We start from the raw sequence: 23759 nt of genomic DNA on the forward strand, positions 1-23759 counted from the left end.
ATGTGTGGAGACTGTGTCTTATACTTGAGCACATTTATTGTAGGACAGGGTGTAGAGAAGAATGGGGGATGGGTTGCTAAAGAAAGGGAGGGAGGGAGTGAAGAAATAAAGGGAAGAAGAGGAAAGAAAAGCACAATTGTTGATGTCTAGTAACTCACATTCTAGTTATAGCAATAGGACAACTGGCTAAAAAGCTCAGTGAGAAGTGAGCAGTCCCCAGAAAGAAGTTAAAAAGAGTGTTGATGGAAGTTGCAGGAAGGCCTAGAATAGAGGAGTTGGGCTAGGGTGCGTATCTTCCTCTTCTCCTTCCCCTTTTCCTTCTTCTTTTTACTTTTTATAAAGGAGAGGGGATTCTAAGGTGGATGAATTTTAATTTTTTTTTTTTTAAGTAGGCTCCACACCCAGTGTGGGGCTTGAACTCACAACCCTGAGATCAACAGTCACATGCTCTACTGACTGAGCCAGCCAGGTGCCCCTAGGGTGGACCTTCTTCTCACCTGTGGACCAGGCTGGCTTGGCTGGCCTGGAGGAGATTCATTTTTTTTTTTTTTCTTTTTTTTGAGAGAGAGAGAGAGAGAAAATGAGAGTGTGCGTGCATGCATGTGTGAGATGGAGATGGGGGGAGGGGCAGAGGGAGAGGGAGAGAGAGAATCCCAAGCAGGCTCCACTTCCAGTGAGGAGCCTGACTCGGGGCTCAATCCCACGACCCTGAGATCATGACCTGAGCTGAAATCAAGAGTCAGATGCCTAACTGATTGAACTGCCCGGGTGCCCCCTGGAAGAGACTCCTGCCCAGGTGGCCTCACCGGTCCCTGAGCTCCATGGGAACCCATCTGGGCCTGGCAGCCTTGAAGAGCCAGGGTAGCCCTGGGTCCAGGAAGGCCTGGTGTTCCCAGGGTTCCTGGGAGCCCATCAGTCCCAGTCCCTAGGTATCTAGGGTGGTCCTGGGAATCTTCATGGCTAGGATAGCCCTGAGGTCCTGGGGGTTCTGGAAACCCTTGGCAACCAGGGGGACCAGGAGGGCCAATTCCATCCTGCACCTGGAATGAGAGGCAGGAGGGGTGGAGGTGAACCACAGAGCTGGCAGTGTATATTTTGGGGGTGAGGGACTCTTGTAGGAAAGGCAATGGGGCCAAGCCAGAAGCTATGATAGGAGTAGAATGTGTACATGGGAAAGTGCCCTTGGCCCTGAGATTATTTAGGGAATTTTGAGATGCCCTGCGGGTGGGACATTAATTGAGTCACCTATAGAATCATTAATTCTGGGTTCAAGGCCCTATTATTGTACTGGGCACACATAGAGAGATTGTCTCAGGAGGAACCTGGGTTCTCAGTTTTAGGTTCCTGTTGCTAACTTTACCCCAGCCCCTGATTCAAAGGACCCTCAACCAGCCTTCTACCCAAAGAACACTATCATTTCTTATCCATCTCCCACTTACCCATTACCCACTACACCCACCTACCATCCACCCAGCCCCATCCACCACTTACCCTCCCATGCACTCACCATCTACCCATTTTTCCACCCACCATCTACTTACCACTCACCTCCCACAACCCATATGCCATCCACCCCTTACCTCTGGTCTGACTTCTCCCTTCAAAGGTGAGGCTGATCTGGGGCTACAGGATGTGCTGAGAGGCCAGGGATTGCTGGGGGCCCTGGAGGATTAGGGGGCCCTGGGCTCCCTATAGGGCCCCTCTCACCAGGAAAGCCAGGAGTCCAGTCATGGGGTACTCCTTCCCCTTGCTCTCCCTGTTGGGGCAGAAGGGCTGGTAGTAGAGGTAGAAGTGGGGATGGGAGAGTGAGTTTTCTCTCTCACTCCAGCTCCTCAATCTTCCTTCTGTTCCCCTATCCCAACCCCACTGCCATCCCAGAAGATCCCACAGTTCCTGACATTTCTACCCAGACAGGCACTTACCTGACATTCAGGGGGCCCAACAGGCCAGACACACCTAGAAGATGTGACAGGAGCAGGGTTGGATCTCCTTGGAAGAGAGATTAAAACTGGCTCTTAGATTACCAAATTCAACGTCCTCATTGTACAGATGGGGAAACTGAGGCCCAGAGAGAGATATAACCATAGGTGACAGCAATGGGGCAGCAAGATGGCCTGGAGGATGGGGTGAGAAAGCCAGTATGTCTCCTAATGTGGGGAATGGGGTCACCTGGATCTGTCACTTTCTTTTTTTTTTTTTTTTTAAGATTTTTAAATTTATTCATTTGAGAGAGAGAGAACGAGCATGAGCAGGAGGGGAGGGTGAGAGGGAGAGGGAGAAGGAGACTCCCTGCTGAGTAGGGAGCCAGAAGTGGAGCTGGATCCCAGGACCCCCAGGATCATGACCAAAGCCAAAGGCAGATGCTTAACCCACTGAGCCACCCAGGCGCCCCTGGACCTGTTATCTTTTACCCAGTTCTGAAATTGGCAGAAATCCCAGAAAATGTCCTTGGGAGGTGTGGTGTTGTGATAAGAAAAATATGTTTGGTCTTTCTTTGATCCTGGCGCAGAGCTAAAACCCTTGGAATTTCCTAAGTGATCAGAGCCATAAAGGTGCCTTTTGTTATGTTAATGAGGTGACTTTCAGAAAGCCCCTAGGTAACCTGAGGATGGGGGCTGGTTGCCAGGGAGCCACCCCTGTGATCAGAGAGTGGGAACTGTTCCAACCCCTTACCTCCAAGGAGGGGAGAGGTGCTGGAGATTGAGTTCAGTCACCAATGGCCAATGACGTAATTAATCATGCCTCTGTAATGAAGGCTCCATAAAGGATGGCGCTCCTCCTCTCTCTCTGGGCCCCACCCTAATGTCTTCTAGGATTCGGACGCCAATTCTGATGTGTGGGTTTTCCAACACCATCAAACAACTAGCTCTCTGAACCCTGTCCTTTGGGGTCCCTGTCCCATTCCTTAATGAGAGTCAGGGTGGGAGAAGGGGGAGAAGACAGGCATTCCTCGGAGCTAGCTGCTTCCCTACCTCTGACTTTGGCTTATGAGCCCAGGGGTCTGACCTGAGGAAAAGGTTACTTGGAGCTGCAGAGACGCCCTCCCGCCGCCCACCTTCCAGTCGAGTGACCTCTGAGAGCTCTTGGGTGCTGCTGGGAGAAAGCCTCTGGCTAGATGTAGGCTCTGACACCCTGTCCAGCTTGGCAGCTACTGCTTTATTCCTTCATCTGAAGAATGAATGAGTGAATGAATGAATGAATGACTGGAGAGAGGGAGTCTGGACCGGGATGTTTGGTTTCCTATCTATCTATAAATCTCTCCCATCTCTCCAAGTTCTTCATTTCATCGCATCTATTCATCTTTCTCTGCCTTCCATCGCTGTGCCCTACTCTTTATCCAATCCCTCCCTCTCTTGGCCTTCCCCTTGTCAGCACCCTCTCCCCTTCTTTCTCTCCTTCCACCTCAAAGCATCATAGAATCTTAGACTCAAAAAAGGTCACAATAATGACACCACTCATTGGTAACCTGCTTTCAGTGATATATGTCCTTACACTTACATAGGTAGCCTCACCTGATCCTCCTTAACAGCCTTTTGGAGTGAAGTAGGGACTGACATTCCTATTTTACAGATGAAAAAGTTGAGGATCATCATGGTGAAGAGACAAGCTCACGGTAGGTACATGGCTCATCAGGACAGAGCCGGGATTTGAACCTCTAGCTTTGACTGCAAGACTAGCGCTCTCTGCCTCGCCGCTTGTGTACTCTAACCTGAGGGCAAAATTCTCCATTGCAGGCTGTCTGCCTTTCCCCTGGCTTGGGGCCCAACTTCTCCTGCTTTTTAGATCAACAAGACTGGGTGGGGGTGAGGAACAGACTGCACAGATCTTGAGGATTACTAGCTCCAAACATCAAGCCTCTGGAAACAGTGAGGACTGAGGGGGTGAGGGTGGGAGGAATCCAGGTTTCAGTAGAGGAGAAGGTGGGGGCTATGTGAGTTAGGGGCTCCAGGCAGGATGGCCCTTCTTTCTGGGCTCGCTCAGCCTTGTCCCTTTGACCTCAAGTTCTCTCCAGCCCTCACCAGCCATCTTTAGGACTATCCCTACCTCTCTCAGGACAAGGAAACTCAAAGACTGCAGCAAAAAGGCCCCTGGAATGGAAGGCCTCGTGGGCAATGTGGCTTCTCTCTGAGACCCTCTCTTCCCACAGCTGGGGCTAGATCTGGGTTCTGGGCTGCATCCCCAGCACCCCAACTGAGGGTACCAGAATTATCAGATTGGTGCTAGAGCTGGGCAGGCAGGGAAGGCACAACAGCCTCTGGACACACAGAACCCTGACAACTGGGGCTAGGAAGACAAGAGCTTCAGCTGCAGCAGGGCAGTCCTGCAGGAGCAAGAGGGGCTATTTGGGTTTTGGCAAAACTCTTCAAGGCTAGGGTGCCTCTGGAGGTGGTGTGGGGGAGCCAGTTGGAGCCTGGGCTCCATCATCACACAAATGGGTTTAAATCACATTTAGTTGCATGTGACCTTAAGGAGGTCTTTTTACTACCTGGAGCACCATCTATACAATGGGTTTATAGGGTTACCATGGTGATAATAATAATAATGGCTGGCATGGTTTAGTCTTACTCTGTGGCAGGCCCTGTGCTAAGGGCCTCTCTGCATTGTTTCTGTAAGTTCTTATATAGCCCGATCAGGCTGGGCTACCATTAACCCTCCTTTACAACCAAGGGTATTTAAGGATAAGAGGGAGGATGTCACTTGGCCAAAGTCATAGAGCTAGTAAATGGCAAATCCACAATTTAGTGCAGGCATTTTGGCTCCAGGCTCTTAATCTCACTCACTTGGCTGGTCATGGTTAATGACCAACACTCCCCGGGCACTTACTATGTAGCAGGCACCATTGTAAGTGTTTTATACAGATTCATTCATTTAATCATTATAGCCACTCTATGGAATAGTCACTTAACGTGAAAGCTGAGGACACTGAGGCATTGAGAGGTGTGCTGACTTATCCTAAACATACTGCCAAGAATCCAGTCCAGGCAGGCTACTTGAGAGCCAGCATTCTTTAAAAAAATAAACAAAAAAGTTTTTTCTTAAAAAAATTAAAGGGCACCTGGGTAGCTCAGTTGATTAAGTGTTTGCCTTCAGCTCAGGTCATAATCTCTGGAGTCCTGGGATGGAGCCCCGCTGCATGGGCTCTCTCTGCTCAGCGGGGAGCCTGCTTCTCCCTCTCCCTCTGCCAGTCCTCCTGCTTGTGCTAGACTGGCAGAGAGAGAGGAAGAAGCAGGAATTTTTTTCTAAAAAATAAGTAAATTACAAAAAAAACCCTCATACAAATAAGTAAGTAAGTAAATAAATAAATAAAATCTTAAAAAATTTAAAGTAGAAAAATGAAAGTACATACAGAATGGTGCAGAAATAAGAAAAGTTTGGCTCAATGAACGTTCATATGGTGAATACACTATGTAATTAAATAATAAACATCACCTGGTGCCCTGAGGCCCTTTCTAGTAACTACTTCCATTCTCCCCAGAAGTAACCCTATCCTGATTTCTAAACCATAGGTTAGTTTTGTCTGTTTTTGAATTCGATAGAAATAGAATCCTACAGTACTAATCTTTTGCTCACTTTGTGAGCATGGCTCAGGGCACTAAGTCTGTAGCAGGTAGTAAATATATTTGGCTTAAGTCTTGGCTCTATTAATTACTAGCTGTATGCCCTTAAGTGAACCGCATCACCTTTCTGGGCAGTGACGGAACTCTCAAAGGACCCAACATCATCCCCTTGGCTTGTCTCCTACACAGGCTTTGGCTAATGAGACAGTGATTCCAAGAGTGCCAATTGGCTTGGAAATAGTGCAAACTCTGGAGTGTTGGGAGCCATGCCGGTGTGGGACCTAGGACCATGCAAAAAGACTCCAGAGGTTCTAGATTTCTAGACTGCCTGAGCTGGAAGGGGGTTCCCAATTCAGTGAGTTCTCCTCCCCCATTTTACAGATGGAAAACTGAAGCTGAGGAAGGGGAAGTGGCCACAAAGCTGGCAAGTAGCAGAGCTGGTTGGACTGGAAATACGAAACTGAATCCTGACTAGTCCAACTACAGATGGGCTCTCCTCTCCCCTCTGCATCCTCTGTCTGGGCGTTCATTTCTGGAGCCACATGACCTGAGGGAAGGACCCAGGCTCTAGCCTCTGAACCAGACTTCCTCCTGCATTGTAGGGTCTCTATGGAGATCCTAGCTCTCTTGATCTGTTCTCTCCAAGTATGGGGTCCTGGTGCACAAGAAGGCAGCTGTACTGACGCGCCAGTGCTCAGCCCACACCTGGAGTGACTGTGGAGGATGCTTTCCCTGGGGTCTGGATCAGCAGACACAGAGGGAAGTTGAGCTCCCTACTCAGTGTGGGCACTGTGGGAAGTCCAGGGCAGCCCGGGAGGGGCTGGGAAGCCAAATTTATGAGGAGGCCTGGGGCCTATTTCCATGCCACTGCCTCCTTCACTCTGCCCCCTCCCACCAATCTTGCACTCTGTACCATAGTCTTTTGCCCTTGGCATTTGTTTAGAATACTTCTGACGGCTATTTTGAAAGGCTATAAAACATAAAACATATAAACTCTGGAGCCAGACTGCCTGGGTTCAGTCCCTTGTTCTTCTACTTACTTGTGTGACTTAAGTAAGTTCCATACCTTTCTGTGCCTTAGTTCCCCTATCTTAAAAAGGGGATAATGATAGCCCCTACTTCATGAGATTGTTGGGAAGTGCACCCGTGAAGCACTTAGAACCATGTTCAGCACATGGCCCATGCTCGTTAAGTGTTAATTTTCATTATTATGTATACTTGCCTACTCCATCAGACAAGATAGTCTCTAGGGCAAGCCCATGAGATTGGGGGTTCCCTGAGGGCAGGACTATCAATTCTCTAAGAAGCCCAGCCTGAACCCAGTAGAGGTTTGAAACCAAACCAACAAGGGAGCTAATTAGACTCTAAACAACAAGCCATCGAGGTTGTGGGCTGGAAGAAGTGGGTGGGGATTGGGGATTTTTCTCACTTCTCCATCAGGAGCATCTTCCTGGCGCCCTGAGTGCCCAGGAGCTTAGGGACGGACAGACAAGGATGTGAGAGGAAGGCAGAGCTTCTTTTTCATTTTTTTTTTTTTTTTGAGATTTTATTTATTTATTTGACAGAGAGAGCGAGCACAAGCAAGGGGAGTGGCAGGCAGAGGGAGAGGGAGAAGCAGGCTCCCCACTGAGCAGGGAGCCCGATGTGGGACTCGATCCTAGGACTCTGGGATCATGACCTGAGCCAAAGGCAGTTGCTTAACTAACTGAGCCACCCAGGTGCCGTCTTTTTTCTTTTTTTAAAGTTTATTTTATTTTTCAGTAATCCAGCATGGGACTGGAACTCACAACTCTGAGGTCAAGAGTCGCATGCTCTTCCAACTGAGCCAGCCTGGTGCCCCACAGAGGTTCCTTTTCCGGTAAAGCCTTGGGCTGGAAAAGATGACAGGGAAGGAAGGCCATGTTTCTATCTCTGGGGGCTCCAGGAGGTGCTCTTAGGCCTCAAGGAGGCAGCAATCAGGTGGAGAAAACCAATGAGCAGCATCTGTACCCCATTTCTTGGGTTCCAGAATGCTTTCTTATCCATTATCTCATTTTCTCTTGCAATCATCCTGTGGGGTAAGCCCAATTATCTCTCTTGCTCTTTCTTTTTTTATTTTTTATTTTTATTATACGTTTTTAGGGTTAATTTATTTTTAGTTATATCTTTGTTTCAAGAGCATGTAAAAAACACTGGAGAACTGAACTCAGATTTTTTTTTCTCTTTTTAAAATGGATGAAATGACCCTTCAAGACATTAAGTGGGTATCCAAGGTCACACAGCTCTTAAGTGACTATGCTGCAACTTGAACCCCAGGTCCTCTCACTCCAAATCCTGTGCCCTTTATGTAGCCTATCCCCAGACACCAGCAAGCCTAGGGGGGGACACTAAACCCAGTCCTCTGAGAGCCTCCAGTCTGCTGAGGGAAACACAGGTCCTGCCACCGGGGGCTCACCAAGGGCCCCGTGGAGAATTATAGTTTCCAGCAGGGTGGGATTGGAAGGAACACTCAGTGCCCCCTGTAGGCTGGGCAATTTGCACAAGCCACTCTTTCTCTCTCTCCCCTCCTCACCCTTCTTTCTTTATCACAAAGCCCCATTTTCGAGGTAAGGACAGTGAATCTCAGAGTAACTTGTTTCAGGTTCCCCAGTGAGTCTAGTGGCAAAGCTGGGATTAGAATCCAGGTCGGCCTGATGTTAATACCTGTGCTTTTTCCTCCAGCATGGAAGATGGTTGGCTCATGAGTCACCTTCTCCGTGAAGCTCTTCCATGCCTTGGATGTAGAACTGACCACTTGTGTATCTGGGTCCCCACAGTGCCCCATATGGATGTCTCCCGGGGCACCTGCACAATTCTTAGGCTCATTTTATTTATATGCCTGTCTCCCCTCACTAGGCAGTGAGCTCCTTGAGGGCAGAGAGTGATCTTGGCCATCTCTGTGTCCTCGGTATGTAGCACAAAGCCCGCGCACAATCAGCGTCCAGTAAACAGGTGTTGCGTGAATGATGGGGAGGTGCTTGGATGGCCTACTTGTATCTATTTTCCTGCTTCCTTGGAATTATCCCAGACAGTGATGTTGGGGGCTGGGTGGGCACCAGCAAATAAATGGGGGATGCTGGGGTAGAGGTCTGGGCACCTGCCTCACCTAGAAACCTTTCTGGATTTCCCACACCTGCACTCATGCTTCACCTCCAGGTACTTTTTTGCTTTCAGTCCAGCCTCTCCTGCACTCCTTCCTCCACGTCCCAGGGCCTTTCCCTCTCCCAGGTTTGCTGTCTACGGGGCAAGTCTGGCATTGGTATCAAAACCATCCTTTCTGGTCCCATTTTACTCTCATAAGAGCTTAAGAGGCAGGATTGGTGGAGATGACCTACCTCTATTTTAGAGTTAGGGACATTCAAGCTCTAAGGAGTGGTGTCCAACTTCATACAATAAGTTGGTGGCAGAACCGGGTTCAAGATGATGGAGGGGGATAGGGCTGGGGGAAGTTTTCTGAATCAGGGACAGGCTGGGCTTCCCCCAGGGACGTGAGGAACCTGGCTCTGTTTTCCCTGTTCCAAGAAAGAAGAGACTCCAGTATGTCCGTGAGACAGATGGCAGGGAGAGAATCCCAGAATCTTGTCCCCCCCCCCCCCCCCCCAGAACTCTTCAGACCTTCTGCAGTCTTGATGATTGCCAGTAGGTGCCGTCAGTTTGCAACTTTTGGGTTCTGTCCCTACACGTTCAGCTTCTAGCCCCTCTCTTCCTCCTATCACCTGGACAGTCTACACTTGGAGAAGGTAGGAGAGGGCCTAATTGCTGTGAGACTGAAATGAAAAACTGCTGCCCCGGGAAAGGAAGCAGGAAGCGGGAAGCAGGAAAACGGTCTCTGATCTGCACTTTGGCTTGGCTGCCTCGCTGCTTTCTACGCTAAGCCAAGCTAAGCCAAGCCAAGCCAAGCCAAGCCAAAAATAAATAAATAATAAATAAATAAATAAAATAAGATTAAAAAAAAAATCCACACTGGGCCACCGATTGTGCCCTGACAGGTACTCTTACCCTGAAACCAGCTCTAGGACGGCAGAAGCCTTTGTGGGCGAGGATGGGTGAGTACTGGGAGACCAGAGAGAGAATCTAGGAGGCGGGTCTCTGCTCAAATATTACTCTAGGGTCTCTCCGGATCCCAGCAGGACTGAGGCAAGGGTCGGGGAAACAGGCACCAATAGGATCTCACAGAGGGCCTAGTCGGCCCCACGCACTAGCCAAATAGCAACACTAGCTGAATTAGGAGAAGGCAACCCTCCCTCAAAATGCTTGACTGCCATCTGCTGGAAAACTGTCATAACAACTACACAAACCTACAATGACCACAAGAGAAATGGTGCCCCCTGGAGTTGTGCGATGCACAATTTGCACACTGAGAGTGGCAATCTCCCTAGCCAATCCTCCTCTGGGGAGGGAGTCGGGCAGTAGAAGTAAACATCCAGGAAGGAAGAAGAGGCTGGGCACCTCCTTCTCCGGGAGTTCGGTGGATTCAGTTCTCAGGACGGCAGAGTGGACCAGGACCCAGATGAGCCCTGGGGAGATAGGGCGCGCGCGGGGGGCGGGGGGGGGGGGAGTTGGAAGAGCGAGTGGAAGAGAGCCTACTAACTTCTTAGGGCCATCAGGCCCTTCTGGGTCTCTCGTTGGGTGCTTGCTTCCTTTTTCCCACTTCACCCGACTTGGTCTCCAGTGGCTGGGACTGGAAGCACTAGGGTGGGGTGGAAAGGACTCTGGCCCAGGAGACTGAATCCGCGGAGTCGGGAGTCCGGGCTAGATGGTCGTGTTCTTGGAGGGTGGGGGGTGGGGTGGGGCTGCAGCCGCCTCGGCGGGGTAGGGGAGGAATCCTCCAAGGTCGAGGGAGGGGGCCAAAGAGCAGCCCCTTGGCGTCTCCTCTTCTTTCTCTCCCCTCCCAGGCTCCGGTTCAGAGGCGCTCTCGGCGCCTGCCACGGCTTCCAAACTGCTCCGCTTCCTTCTGCGGCAGAAAAGGACTTTCAGATGTTGTAGCTGCGGCGGCGGCGGCGGCGGCGACTCAGGACAGCGCCCCCTCCCCCTAACGGCCGCCTCCCCCTCCCCCCCCTCCGGCGCCCCCGCTCCCCCACCTCTGGGAAGGCGCTGGGGGTGTGGCCAGGGGCCGGTATAAAGTCCAGGGGAGCCGGTCCCGGGCAGCCGTTCAGCCCCCTGCCCCCCCCAACCCCGCCGCCCGCCGCCTGGGCCGGGCCGAGGATGCGGCGCAGCGCCTCGGCGGCCAGGCTCGCTCCCCTCCAGCCCGCTTGCTAACTTCCCTGGCTCCGTCCCTGTCCGCCCGCGGGGCTGCCCCGTCTCCCAGCGCCCTCCGGGTCGGGTCCTCCAGGCGCGCCTGGGCGCTGTCGCCGTGTGTCCCCGCTGCCAGTGTGCGCGCGCGTTCGCCCCGTCCTAGCTCGGTCATGCCGCCCCTCTGCCTCGTGGCCGCGCTGCTGCTGGCCGCCGGGCCCGGGCCGAGCCTGGGCGACGAAGCCATCCACTGCCCGCCCTGCTCGGAGGAGAAGCTGGCGCGCTGCCGCCCCCCCGTGGGCTGCGAGGAGCTGGTGCGGGAGCCGGGCTGCGGCTGTTGCGCCACTTGTGCCCTGGGCAAAGGGATGCCCTGCGGGGTGTATACCCCTCGCTGCGGCTCCGGCTTGCGCTGCTACCCGCCCCGGGGGGTGGAGAAGCCGCTGCACACGCTGATGCACGGGCAAGGCGTGTGCATGGAGCTGGCGGAGATCGAGGCCATCCAGGAAAGCCTGCAGCCCTCTGGTAAGGTGCCCCTGTCCTTGCATGCCCTACCTGGTGTTCTCCCCTCCTAGAAGCCCCTTCCCCATTCAGGCTGGCCTGGAAAGCTTTTGGAAATCTGTGAGTTAACGAGGAGGCAGGTACCTGGCAGGACTGGACTGGTATGGGACAGGCTCACCCAAGGAAACTGCTGTTGAATCCCTAGCAGCCTGTTGCCACCAGCAAGGAAGACTCTGTCCCAGCCCTCCATCTCAAACCTCCCAAGGGTGTCTGTTTGGGAAGAGAGGTCTCAATGGTAGTCCTGGCTGCTGGTGCAAGAGTGGAGCATAACCTGACCTGGTCCAGCCAGCAGCCTGCAAGTGAGCGGCCTGGGGCCAGATAACTAGAGGATGGAGATTGCAGTGGTGGTGGCTTTCTGTTCCTGATCCTGGAACTTCTCTCATCCTGGCCACACGTGAAACCCCTGGGGTCTAAGAAGCCAGGGCTTGGCCTTTTGACATTGAGGTACGGTTGAGTGGGACATGCAAATTAGAGGGGCTTTGGTGGTGGGGGGCATCAGAGTTGCCCCTCCCCAAAGCCCCCCCCAGGCAGCTCACCTTGCTGTTTGAGAGGTATTGGGAAGACAGAGGTCTCTCTGCCAGGCCTGGGCACCTCATCCTGCACTGGTATAGGCACCCTGCTCCTGTCTCCTGGCAGGTGTCATCTGAGGTGGCAGAAGAGAAGCAAGTCTTGGCTCCCAGCCCAGAGCTGTAGAAACCTAACGGTGTGGAATAGGGAGTAGAGAAAGGAGAGAGAGAGGGAGAGGGGGAGGGGGAGAGCAAGAGCGGGGAGAGAGGGAGAGGGAGAGGTTTAGAAGGCCCTTACACTTTCTCTTTTTCCATTTTTCAGTGAACCTCTCAGTTTCTCCTTATAATCTTTCTCAGTCTTTCGTTCTTTCTTACTCTTTTGTTATTTCCTGCTACGTCTCTCAATCTCTAGTTTCACTACCAACATTCCTGAGTTCTCCTTTCCTCAATGTCTTCCGCCTGTTACCAGTTTCTCTTTCTCTATCTTGTTCCCTTTCTGTTGTCCTGTTTCTCTCACTTTCTCCTCAGCACCTTTCTGTTGCTCTTTCTCTCCGTGTCTCTGTCACTGTTTCTCTTTCTGTCTTTGTTCCTGTCTTTCTCTGTTACTTTGGCAATCTCTCTCTCTGCTTTTCTGTATCTCTGCCTGTTTCTTGTTCCCTCTCTGACTCTGTTTTCCTCTCCCTGTGCCTCTGTCTGTGTCTGTCTCTTTTCCTGGTGCTTGAAGCTTCCATTGTTGCAGTCCGGATGCTGGGACTCCGGCCCCAAGCTTCCTGCCCTGGGTCCCAGACCGTTCCACTTCCTCAATCTTCTGCAGCTTGTTAGCGGAGGAAAGCAGGATGCAGGGAAAACAGGAAGGAGGTGGACCCCAGGGGTCTGGGCCTCAGGCCTCTCTGCCCTTCCTGTCCCTAGGCAGTGGGAGATAGGTCAGCAGAAAACATTCTAGGAGAAATGCCAGCCTGGCACCCAGCACATCTGGGAAGCAGGAGGGTGGGGGGAGGGTCCTGAGGGAGTGAAGCACTGATCCTGGGGCACAGATGCTGGTGCCAGTGGGAGAGGAGGGGTACTGGTACCAGACCAGACTGGGAGTGAGGGCTGAGCCCTTGGGCTCCCTGAGTATAACGGGACCTCTTTCCCTTCATGTCTCCATCCTCCACTGTACAGTGCGTATGTATCTGGCACCAGATTAGAATAGGTGCTAACCTTCTCTCTCACTGACTTGAATTCGGGGCAGAAGAGCCCTCAGAGGGTCTTGAGCACCCCCTCCTCCCTGGCTGGGTAGGAGTACCCCATCCAATAGTGGAGGAAAATCTAATCCCCTAGGGGCTTTGGGGGAAATGGTATGAAGTTTGTGATTATCCTGTGGACATCCTGCAAATTGGCCTTTATGTCCCCTTGGGATTACAGGGTCCAGGTCTCTAACATCCGCCTCCTCCCTCCTTGCCTGGCCTCCACCCATGCAGGGTACGCAAAGATCTGGAGAGGGAAAGGGCAAGCCTGGAGAACCCTGGGGAAACTAGATGCCTACTCTGCAAGCTGTGTCCATGCCTTCTCACCTCCTAGTTATCACAGAAGCACCCCCTGCCCCATGTGAAAGGTGCCCCCTAGAGTTGTGCAACAGCCCTGCAGGGTCTCTGGTGAGACAAGACAATATCCCCGCTATTCTCTCTAGCCTTTCACTGTCAATAGGCCACTGTTCCTCCTAGGTCCCAAGGCTTGGACCCTCTTGCCTTGGGAATAGTTTGGCAGAGGGTATCAAGGCTCCTCTTTCTGCCTTTTCCTCTTGGAGCTAGGCTTCAGCAGATGACTGGGGGAGGACAACCACTTGGCATGCCCCCCTTCCCTTGGCCTGCTATGTCCAGCGGTCTACTCTTTGCCCCGGGAGCGGGTTTCCTCCTTCCATCTTAAGCCTCTGCCCCCTAAGCTCCCTATAGCCCTCCTGTCCCAGCTTTCTGAGCCAGAGAAGGTTGTGGATTAACACTGCTCAGGCCCCCAGAGGTGGGGGTGGCATGGGACATGTGCGTCAGAAGTCCACAATTCTGCATCAGTGGACTGACCCTTGACTCATGGAATCTGGGGGAGTGGACAGTGGGAAGGTCAGTGTTTGGACTGGGGAGCTCCTAAACTGTGCTCTTGGGTCTCTCTGGGACAGGGTTAGGGAACAGACAGCCTGGGTTAATTTTTAGTCAACGCAGCAAATATTGTCCCCCCTACTTCAGTACTGGGAATCCAGTCGTGTCATGGGAACAGGGCCTTCCCAGAAATTCTGTGCCTTGGGGGAGGTAGGGGGAGGAGCATGGCTGCTTAACATTTTTTCTTTAGTATTGGCAAAGCCAGAATTATTGGTGCCTCGGGTATCAGGAGTCTTTTCCATTTAAAGACATAGGAGCTGCAGGGATAAGTCTGTCTTTCTTCCCCTCCAACCAGTCTACTGCATTTCCTCATCTGTGAAATGGAGATGACAATGGGACCTGCCTCACAGGCTTGGGGTGTCTGGCATGGAGTAAGAGCTCCATCAGTTAGAGCCATGATGAAGATGGTGCTGAAGAAGAAGCTGAGAAGATTTCGGTTGAAACTTAAATTCTCCTCTGATGCTGGGACTTTGAGGGACAGTAGGGCAATTGAGCAAAGTAGGGGGGACATTCAGAGGAGTTGAGAGGGGTAAGGAGGAACTTGGTGCTTTTTGCTGCTGTAAACATGGGAAGGACCGGCCAGCTTTCCTTCAGTCTGAGGAGGGCAGCATGGCACAATGGTGAGGGGGATGCCCTGTGAGCCAGACCTCGAAGAAAGGGCTGGATACCTTTCGTGGGTGATCTTGGTTTCTCTAGGCTGAGTCCAGGGGAAGAAAGAAAAGCCTTTCTTGCAGGGTACAGGGATGAGCTGAAATGCCTGTGTCTGGGTGGCTGGGCCCACCCACCTCACAGCCTCACCCTGGGTGTCTTGAAGGGGACCGGGCCTGGAGTTGAGGAGGAATCATGGGGTTGAAATCAGGCTGCCAGAAAGAGGAAATCCTCTAGCTTTGACCATGAACTTTTCAGCCAGTGGTGTCAAAGCTGTGAAGTCTTTTCTCTCTCTGGGTGCCTTACCCTTGGTTGCTAGAGCAAAGACCAAGGTTTGCGCTGTGGTTGCACGTTGTTGGCCTAGCTCCAAGCAGGGGCTAGAAGAGATGACCTGGCCTACCTTGGAAGTCCCACCCCCTAAATAAGCCTTTTGGAGGTCAGGTCTGACTCTGGGGGGATGGACCCACAGGGATTGGGGTCTTTCCAGAGGGCCTCACCTGAGTGAGCAGTACCAGGTACTGAGTAAGCAGGGAAGTAGTAAGTATTTAGCCAGCTTTGGAGAGTGGAAGGTTAACGTTTTTCAGAGGCCCAAGGCTACAACCCTCACCCTCCCAAACCCAGTGTCTAGGGGTGGATCGTGGGGTGGATCCTCAGGCTGCCTGTTAAGCAAGGCTGGGCAAGGAAAAGTTACAGATTAAATGGAAAGTCAACAAGCTATGGGGCAGGCAGAGTGCCCTGTCCCGGGTCTGTGTCTCTGCTCAGGGCAGGGTCAGAGTGCCTGAGTGCATGTGGGTGTGCATGTGTGGACCAGTGTGTGCCTGGACACGTGATTGTTTGTATATGTTTGTGGTTCTTGAGTCCTGGCCTGTCTGTGTCTGAGTGGGCAGATATGGATATACTCTGTGTACCTGTGTCCCTATGAGAGTAAGTAAGCAGCTACTCTCTCTATCTGGTGTATTCTTCTCTAAGCTTAGACACAAGGTAGGGACAGACTGGGACCAGATCTGGAGAGTGGCAGAACAGCTGGAAGTTGGCATGCTTGGTGTTAATCAAGGATTGATTTCCTCTGTGGAGTGCCCTTTTGGTGGGGTGAAACAGTCTGGCTTTGGGCGAGAAGGGTCCAAGTATGGCATTGATGAGTATCTGGACTCAAGTATGTGTGTTTTGGAGGCTTGTAGGATTCTTCAGTTCTTCAAAAAATAAAAAAGGAAACTTGCCTAGCAACAACAAAAAAGTGGGGAAACAAGGAGGGGGAGGCCAGACACACTGCCTGCTTAACTTTCCCCAGATAATCCCCTTGGTGTGACATGGGGCCTTACCCACACAAGAGCATCAGCTATGCTTCCAACCTTGCCCTATGGCCCATGCAGCTCCAGGTTCCAGTGAGTGGACCCAGTTGTCCTCCCCGCGCCCTTTTTTAAGATTTTATTTATTTATTTACGAGAGAGAGAGTGAGAGTGGGCGCAAACTGGGGGAGGGGCAGAGGGAGAGGGAGAGAGAGAAAACCCCAAGCAGACTATGGGCTGAGTGCCACCGAGTCCTACCCCTACTCGGGGCTTGATCTCACAACCCCGAGATCATGACCTGAGCCAAAACCAAGAGCCAGATGCTCAACTGCTCAACCAACTGAGCCACCCGGGTGCCCCCTACATTGTCCTCCTTAATAATGCCTCCTAAGTTAAGGGATAAATATTCCATATATCCATTAATAACCCCCCAACAGTTAATCATTTGTGAACTTCAACTCGTAGAAACTCAACATTGGAAAGCCTCGTTGCAGTTACATTTCTGCTCTAGATCTCTCTAGGTTCTTGAGGTCTTTACCACCCTGATGCGCCATACTTCCAGGATGGGAGGCTCTCAACCTCCATTTGTTAAGAAACTCTTGCTTATTTCTCGAACCTGGGAACATTCTGCCTGCTTACCAAGAGAAACAAGTGTCACTGCACAAAGTAGTGCTTCCCTTTATGGCCATGAAAAGAAAGCAAACTCAAAGGAAAGACCAAAACCTTTTCCAGGTTCCAAGGGTACCCCTCAAATTAGCATCATGGACTGTGGCAAATGAGTCCTTTTGATCCCTTCCAGCCTTTTCCGGGTAAAATGGTGGACTTTTGTTCATGTCTCAGTCAGCCTCTGTGGTTTTAAGATTTGGCTCTAATTCTTTTAGGTCTTCCATTTCCTTTTCCTCTCCATTATCCACCTCCAGCCTACACCCCTGAAACATTGTGCCCTCTTCCAAAAGTCTATGCTTTTGTGCAAGGTGGATGCAGGGGTAGGGATCACTGGCGAGTCTGGGCCTTTTGGCCAGAAAGTTTCCTTGGGAGGGTCTTCAGGGAAGAGCCTGGGTCCCAGATCTTTTCTCTGGTTCTGACTGAGGGTTTGGGGTCCATCTTTTTATGGCCCCCTTGACAATCCTGGTCTTCTGAAATTTACCCTCATCTTTTGCTGCCCACGTCACTGGGAAGTCTTGCTATAGTGGATTCTCCTTGATTGACCCTTAAGAACTTGATGTTGTCTCTGAGACTGGAGTCCCCTCCAGACTGTCCTTCTTGGGATGTTAAATATGCAGAAGGATAGATTATATCTATCTGCTCCATTTATTCCTTACCTTTGATTCTTCTTTCTAAACCCACCCTCCACCCATGACAAAAACCTTCCCATCCTTGGTGACTCAATTTTATAAATAACCTTTGGTATGGAATCTTGACAAAGACTTTCTGAAAGTCTAGATTCCTCCTTGCCTGGTTTCCCTTTATCTACTTGCTTCCCCCTACACCACCAGAACTAGGAGAATAAAAAGAGAACTAACCCCCCAACTAAATTTGGCTAGACGGAAAAATACCATTTGACCCAGAGGCAGCTCTGGGACTGCTGCCATGCATGGAGGAACCTGCTAACTCCTCAGGAAAAAAAATCCTGACGCAAACCAGATGTAACCTTCTGTCTGGCTGCCAACATCTGGAATGCAGCGAGCTGCCAAGCCCACGCATTTTAGAGGTGACTCTGATCTGCAACCTCTTTCTCCAGCTCAGCCCTGAATTCCGGTTTTGGCTGCCTGGAGGTTGGAGTAGTGGTTATGATTCTGGGACTTCTGGGTCGGGTTATTTTCGAGTTCAGATAGAGTCTTCAGGGGATCCCAGGGAGAGTGTGCAGGTCCAGCCTCACCGCCCGCATCTCCACATCCCCAGTGCCCTGGCTCTGGGCAATAGACATGGACTTCGGATGGCATCTAAAGTCCAAGGATGGGAGATGTGGGGGTGGGGTGAACTGAAGGGAGATGTGAGGGTGTTTTTGGTCCTGCGGCCACACATTGTGTGTCACACACACACACGGACTCACACTTTCACATGTAGGCATACACACCTACTCCCGCTTCTTCTCTCCTGTTCAGCCAATGGGGAGAGCCTTTTGGGCCAGATTTCTCAACACTCATGAAAATTCTGATTTTGGCCTTGTGGGAAAGGGTAGCAGAGCCAACAGATCTGAGGATCCCCTGGTTGGCTCAGCCAGATGCTGAAAGAGCAGGAAAGGAGACAGGAAGAGAGAGCAGATGGAGTGGGGGATGGTAGCAGGAGCTGAATGGGGGTGTGTGTGAAATCTGGTGGGGAGGCCCCTGCCTGCCTTAGACCTCCCTGCAGGGCCCAGGGGACCCTCCTGCTGTCTGTGCAGCTGCAGCTGGTGACTCATCTGAGGGCTGGACTGGGTGGGGTGAGGGACAAGTCAAGGACTTTAAGAGGAATAGTCTCCTGAGGAAATCCCAGGAGAGTGGGGAGGAGACGAGGGTGTTGCTTTTATTCTCCCCCACCCCAACCCCAAGGTCCCCTATTCTTTCCCAGAGCCAGGCTGGAGAATCTCCAAGAAGAAAGCAAGGTGGGAGGCTGGGTTGGTGTGCTGCCCTGTCCTTTCCCGGTGCTGACCTCTCCCCATCTCGGCCTGACTGCAGACAAGGATGAGGGTGACCACCCCAACAACAGCTTCAGTCCCTGCAGTGCCCATGACCGTAGGTGCCTGCAGAAGCACTTCGCCAAAATTCGAGACCGCAGCACCAGCGGGGGCAAGATGAAAGTCATCGGGGTGCCCCGGGAGGAAGCTCGGCCTGTGGTGAGGACCTCTGACTTACAAATGCACATGTGCACCGCCACCCACCACTAGATCTGGACTATGTTTATTCAGCAAACATTCACTGGATGCCTACTGTGTGCAAGAGGCACCCAGTATGCATCATCAGGACCCAGAGAATCCTCATTCCTTTCCTTGAATTCCTTTCCTTTCCCTGTTCATCAGTTTTATATATATATATATAGATATATATATGTATATATCTATATATATATATAGATGCAGTTGAAGTAATTGTTAAGTACTGAAATACTTCTGTATTGGTTTGTAAATAGTGGTTGCCCCAAGCCGCCTGGCGTTTCTTAGCTCTTCTCTTGGATTCTCCATGCAGACTTTTTCAGTAACTAAGGGGTTAACGCTGGCCACAGCAGGGGGCCTGGAGACCCTGCCCCAGGGTCTGTTGGATGGTTCTGATGGATCCTGGCCTGGGTCTTCTTACCAAGTTGTTAATTGTATGATGTCAGCTATCCCTCCCGCTCAGAAATCATTCCCTTCCCAACCATCTCCATAGATTTCCACAACCCCTTTCCCCCACAAGGTCCCTTCCATTCACACCCTTCCTTTTTAGAAGATCTTTGGCTCAGAATCCTCTGTTCAGTATCCTTCTGCTCTGTCCACCAGGGTCCCCTGAACCCACTGGGCCCTGCCCAGCCTCTGGGCCTTGAGCCTCCTTTCTGGGCCTTGAGTCCTGATCTGACCCCCAGCTTTGGGGTATTCCTGCCTCTCTCCCTTCTGCTAAGCAGTTTCATTTTCCCTTCCTCCAGCCCCAGGGCTCCTGCCAGAGTGAGTTGCACCGGGCCCTGGAGCGGCTGGCCGCCTCACAGAGCCGCACCCACGAGGACTTCTACATCATCCCCATCCCCAACTGCGACCGAAATGGCAACTTCCACCCGAAGCAGGTGGGTCTTCATCCCTGCTGGCTCTGTCCTGGCCTCAGCTCTTGGGGCTTTCCTGGTCTCTCCACAAGATGGTGCAGGATGGAGATCTCGGGAAGGGGGGGACCTTCCCACCCAAACCTAACCCCTTGGATCCTCCCCCAGTCTTAGAGCCTCAGCTTATTTTCCCCACCACACTCATTTTGGAGATGAGGAAACTGAGGCCCAAAGTCACAGAGTGAGTTAATGGCAGATCAGCTGTCCTGCCTCCCCATCCAGGGCTATTTCCATCACGTCTGGATTCACCACTTAGCACTCCTGCCAACCTCTACCTCCCAGCACTCTTTCATTCCCTGTACTGTACTCTGTCCTATGAGTAGTTCTCCTTTGCCATAGAATGTCTCAGGTTTCATTTGGGGATGGAGGGGCTCAGTCATGAAGGGTTAAGGAGGAAACTCAGCCTGCCCCTTCCCCCAAGCTGAGTAACCAAACCACCTGGGGTACAGCCAGGATGGAGGTGAAGCCAGATCTCACAGCTGGGAATGGGAGCTTTGGATGGAAGCAGGGGGGCAGGAGAGAAAACATGAATGCAGGAACCTCCATACTCCCTCATGCCCTTGGAACATGGGTTCCTCTCATAAGCCCCCAGGAGGCTAGGATGTTCAGCAAGGTTGGCCCACCTCAGCCCCATCTCTGATCCATGAGGGGTGGGCTTACTTGGAAGGGTGGCATATCTGGGCAGAGCCTTATGCTGGGTGTGGCCTGGGGAGTCCTGGCCTGGGTCTTTCTCCAGCTCTTTGTGGGCATAGACACATACATTCTCCCACTCTGTGCTCTATAGATAGATCCACAAAGTGGGCTGCTACTTGGCCAACAGAGGCCTAGATAGGAGGAGAAGGGCTGCCCTCAGGTTGGCAAATCCCAGGATGACATGAGGAGGTTATGGGGTGGTATGTAATGAGTGCATTGCACTCATCGCCTATGACCAGAAAGGGCCCCTCAAACCAGTGCCAAACCTACCCGCAAGCTTTATCCCAACACCAATTTTATCCTTGTCCCATTTTTTAGAAGATTTTATCTATTTATTAGAGAGACAGAGAGAGAGAGTGTGTGAGCAAGCGCAGGGGGAGAGGCAGAGCGACAAGGAGAGAGAGAGAGAGAATCTCAAGTAGACTCCCTGCTGAGTGGGAGCCCCACACGGGGCTCCATCTCAAAACCCTGAGATCATGACCTGAGACGAAACCAAGAGTTGGATGCTCAGCCGACTGAGCCACCCAGGCGCCCCATCCTTGTCGAATTTTTAAAAACTTTTCCCCCCTCATTAAAAAAATTAATAGATTTTATTTTCTAGAGCAGTTTTAGGTTACAGAAAAATTGAGCAGAAAGTACAGGGTTCCCATCTACTCCCTCACCCCCAGTTTTCCCTGTTAACATCTTGGTTTAGTATGGTACAGATGCTACCACAAATTAAGGAACTAATATTTGGTCCATAATTTATATTAGGGTTCACTCTTTGTGTTGTACAGTTCTATGTGTTTTCTTCCCCCAATTTTTATCCCACTGAAAGTTCTGACACTTGAGCCCTTTATCCCTAGACCAGTGCTGACCTCTGAGACAACCTTCACTTCTTGGCCAAGATCTCTCTACTCCATGAGCTCAGATGGTCTGTGCTTGTGAAAGAGCCTCTGCCCTCAGAGGCCATCTTGGATCAACTGTCTGATTTGGGCTGGGCTGGGATTGGGGCAGGCTGCCTGGGAACTGACCTCTCACACCCTTGTCTTGGCAGTGTCATCCGGCCTTAGATGGGCAGCGCGGCAAGTGCTGGTGTGTGGACCGGAAGACAGGAGTGAAGCTTCCGGGGGGCCTGGAGCCAAAAGGGGAGCTGGACTGCCACCAGTTGGCTGACAGCTTCCGCGAGTGAGCCCTGCCAGGAGGCAGGGGGCTCAGTGCCCCCTGCCACCCCCATCCCCTAGAGGCTACAGAGCTGACCTGGAGCCTGGGTCTGAGTCCTGGCTCTGTCTCTGGCCCAGAAGTTTCCCTTCCTGTGTGTGTGTTTGTATGTATGTGTATATGTGTGTGTGTTTGTGTGTATGTGTGTATGTGTGGGTGTGCCCTTGGGGTGAGCCAAAGCCTAGGGGTGTCTTTGGGCTTAGATAGTCTGAGAGGTCTGAGAGTGGCAATGGGGAGCCCTGGTATGTCTCCAAATTGATCCTGGATTCATTCATTCAGCCATCTAAAAACATTTATTGACCACATACTACATGCCAGCTCTAGATTTTTAGCCCTTGGGGCTCTTATTTTGACTTTGTTTGATTTGGGCATGTGGGGCCATTTCCTGTAAACTGAGCACAAGCTTATGGGGGAAGAGAAGTCCCATTTCCAGAATCAGAGAAAGAAAGTAGACATGTACCTTGACTTTTGTACCTTGTAGCATCGTCCTTCCCCTCAATTTAGTCAGAGGGTGGAGGCTGTAGGGAAAGTGTGGGGTGGCAGATGATTCAATGGTCAGGAGTCCCAGGCCCACTCTCAAAGGTCAAGCCTGCCAGGCTCCCTTTCCTCTCTTCCCCAGGCCCCTCTAAGGGGAAGGACCTATAGAGACAAGCCCACCTTTGGGTATGGTGTGCCACCTGCTTGTTTGCCTGGCCGCCCAGACCCTGCTGTGGAGGAGGGAAGAAGGTCGGAAGAAGTCATACAGGACAGCGGGCTGGGGAGGTGGGGCCCATCTCTGAATAGTCAGGGTGGGAGGAAAGAATGCACAATGGGACTACATGGGCCTGATGGAACAGAAGACACACATGCTGGGGGGTGAAGGACTTGCCTGGGGTCCTACTTCCTCCCCTGTTTGTGGTCACAGTCACAAAGTCACCAGGATGACTCCATCCTTCCAGTGGCTCACCGCCTGTGGCTTTGCCTCCCTCCCCATACCTCCCTGCCCTCCAGGCATTTCTGGCTTGACTGGATGGAAGGAGACTTAGGGACCTACCAGTTGGCCATGATGTCTTGTCTTTTTTTTTTTTTTTTTTTTAACAAAACAAAACAAAAATCTAGAGAATTGTGTTTGGTTGATTTATTTATAATTAGAGAGAGGGATGCACCAGGGGTGGGAAGGGGGGTCATAGTGTGGTCCCCAGACCTGTCCTATATGGTAAGAGGACTGCAAAGCGTCAACCAATTCACCCACCTCTTCCCTGCAGCCTCTTCCTAGGAAGCTTCCTTATCCCCAAAGTCATGCTGTCTGTGTTCAGATTCCTGGTGGGCAAATAATGGCTTCTGGAAGGAAGGCAAGCAAGGACAGCCCTGCTGGGCCAGAGCTATTTCTGGGATCATGTGGTGTGTGAAGCTGGGGTATGTCCTAGGGCATCAGGCAGATTGGATGTGCATCTGGATTTGATGTTTTAATTTAGTGGGGGAGGCACTTCCCTGAAGTTGGGGAAAGGGGGTAAACTCCAATACATTCCACAGCTCTGGCTGCCTAGATTCCTTAATGGGGTAGTTGTGTTGAGATTTGGTTCTGAGAGGTTGAGAGTAGGGGCATCTTTGATTTTGCTCTCTTGAGCTCAGCAGGCTGTGGGCTCTTGGTGCCAAGCCCCGAATTTGTGCCCATGTGGTATGACTGGATTTCTGGTCATCTCCCACTGCCCCTCTCCCCCATCCCTGTGCTCTGTGTGTGTGTACACTGATCTGGGTGGGGGCCCCTTCTCAGGAGGTCACAGGCAGCCTGAGGACTCTGTGCACCAAGTCTTCTGCACTCTGGGGTGGGGGTTCCCTCCTGTTGGGTTGCCTTCTGGATTCCTAGCCCTTCCCCAGTTCCAGAGGCACACCCAGGCCTTTTAACTCACTGGCTCCTGATGAGTTTGCCCCTGTGCTATCTGCATCTTAAATTCGGGCCTGCCATCCTCATCTCTCTAGCTCTGCCTCAGTGACAGTATCCCATAGCCATCTGGTCTCCCTGAGACACCACAAGCCACTGCCTGCAGTAGGAGATTAAAGAACAAAGTGACCTTGGCCCCCTAACCCCCCTTCATGGAGCCCCCTACTTCTTGGGCTGAGGTAGGTGCAGGCTGACAATTAAGTTTTAGGTCCTTAGACCAAATAAATGTGGACAGAGTATCTCTT

The 23759-nt window shown here is 51.7% G+C and overlaps 1 protein-coding gene and 1 long non-coding RNA gene across 2 annotated transcripts; one reads left to right on the forward strand and one right to left on the reverse strand.

Annotated features, from left to right (window-relative positions):
- Positions 1 to 7273: 7273 nt before the first annotated feature.
- On the reverse strand, positions 7274 to 13283 carry LOC118356363. The gene is made up of 3 exons (XR_004819676.1): positions 11903 to 13283; positions 8241 to 10530; positions 7274 to 7429 (listed from the first exon to the last, which is right to left on the reverse strand). It is a non-coding gene; the product is annotated as an uncharacterized LOC118356363 (long non-coding RNA).
- On the forward strand, positions 10526 to 22666 carry IGFBP4 (insulin like growth factor binding protein 4). Its single transcript, XM_027624794.2, has 4 exons — positions 10526 to 11330; positions 18593 to 18750; positions 19533 to 19667; positions 21430 to 22666. Exons 1-4 carry the CDS (start codon positions 10982 to 10984, stop codon positions 21562 to 21564), a joined length of 777 nt encoding a protein of 258 aa, XP_027480595.1. The 5' UTR covers positions 10526 to 10981; the 3' UTR covers positions 21565 to 22666.
- Positions 22667 to 23759: the final 1093 nt, after the last annotated feature.

The sequence above is a fragment of the Zalophus californianus genome, chromosome 16 (assembly GCF_009762305.2).
Source record: "Zalophus californianus isolate mZalCal1 chromosome 16, mZalCal1.pri.v2, whole genome shotgun sequence".
In the NCBI taxonomy this organism is placed as follows: Eukaryota; Metazoa; Chordata; class Mammalia; order Carnivora; family Otariidae; genus Zalophus; species Zalophus californianus.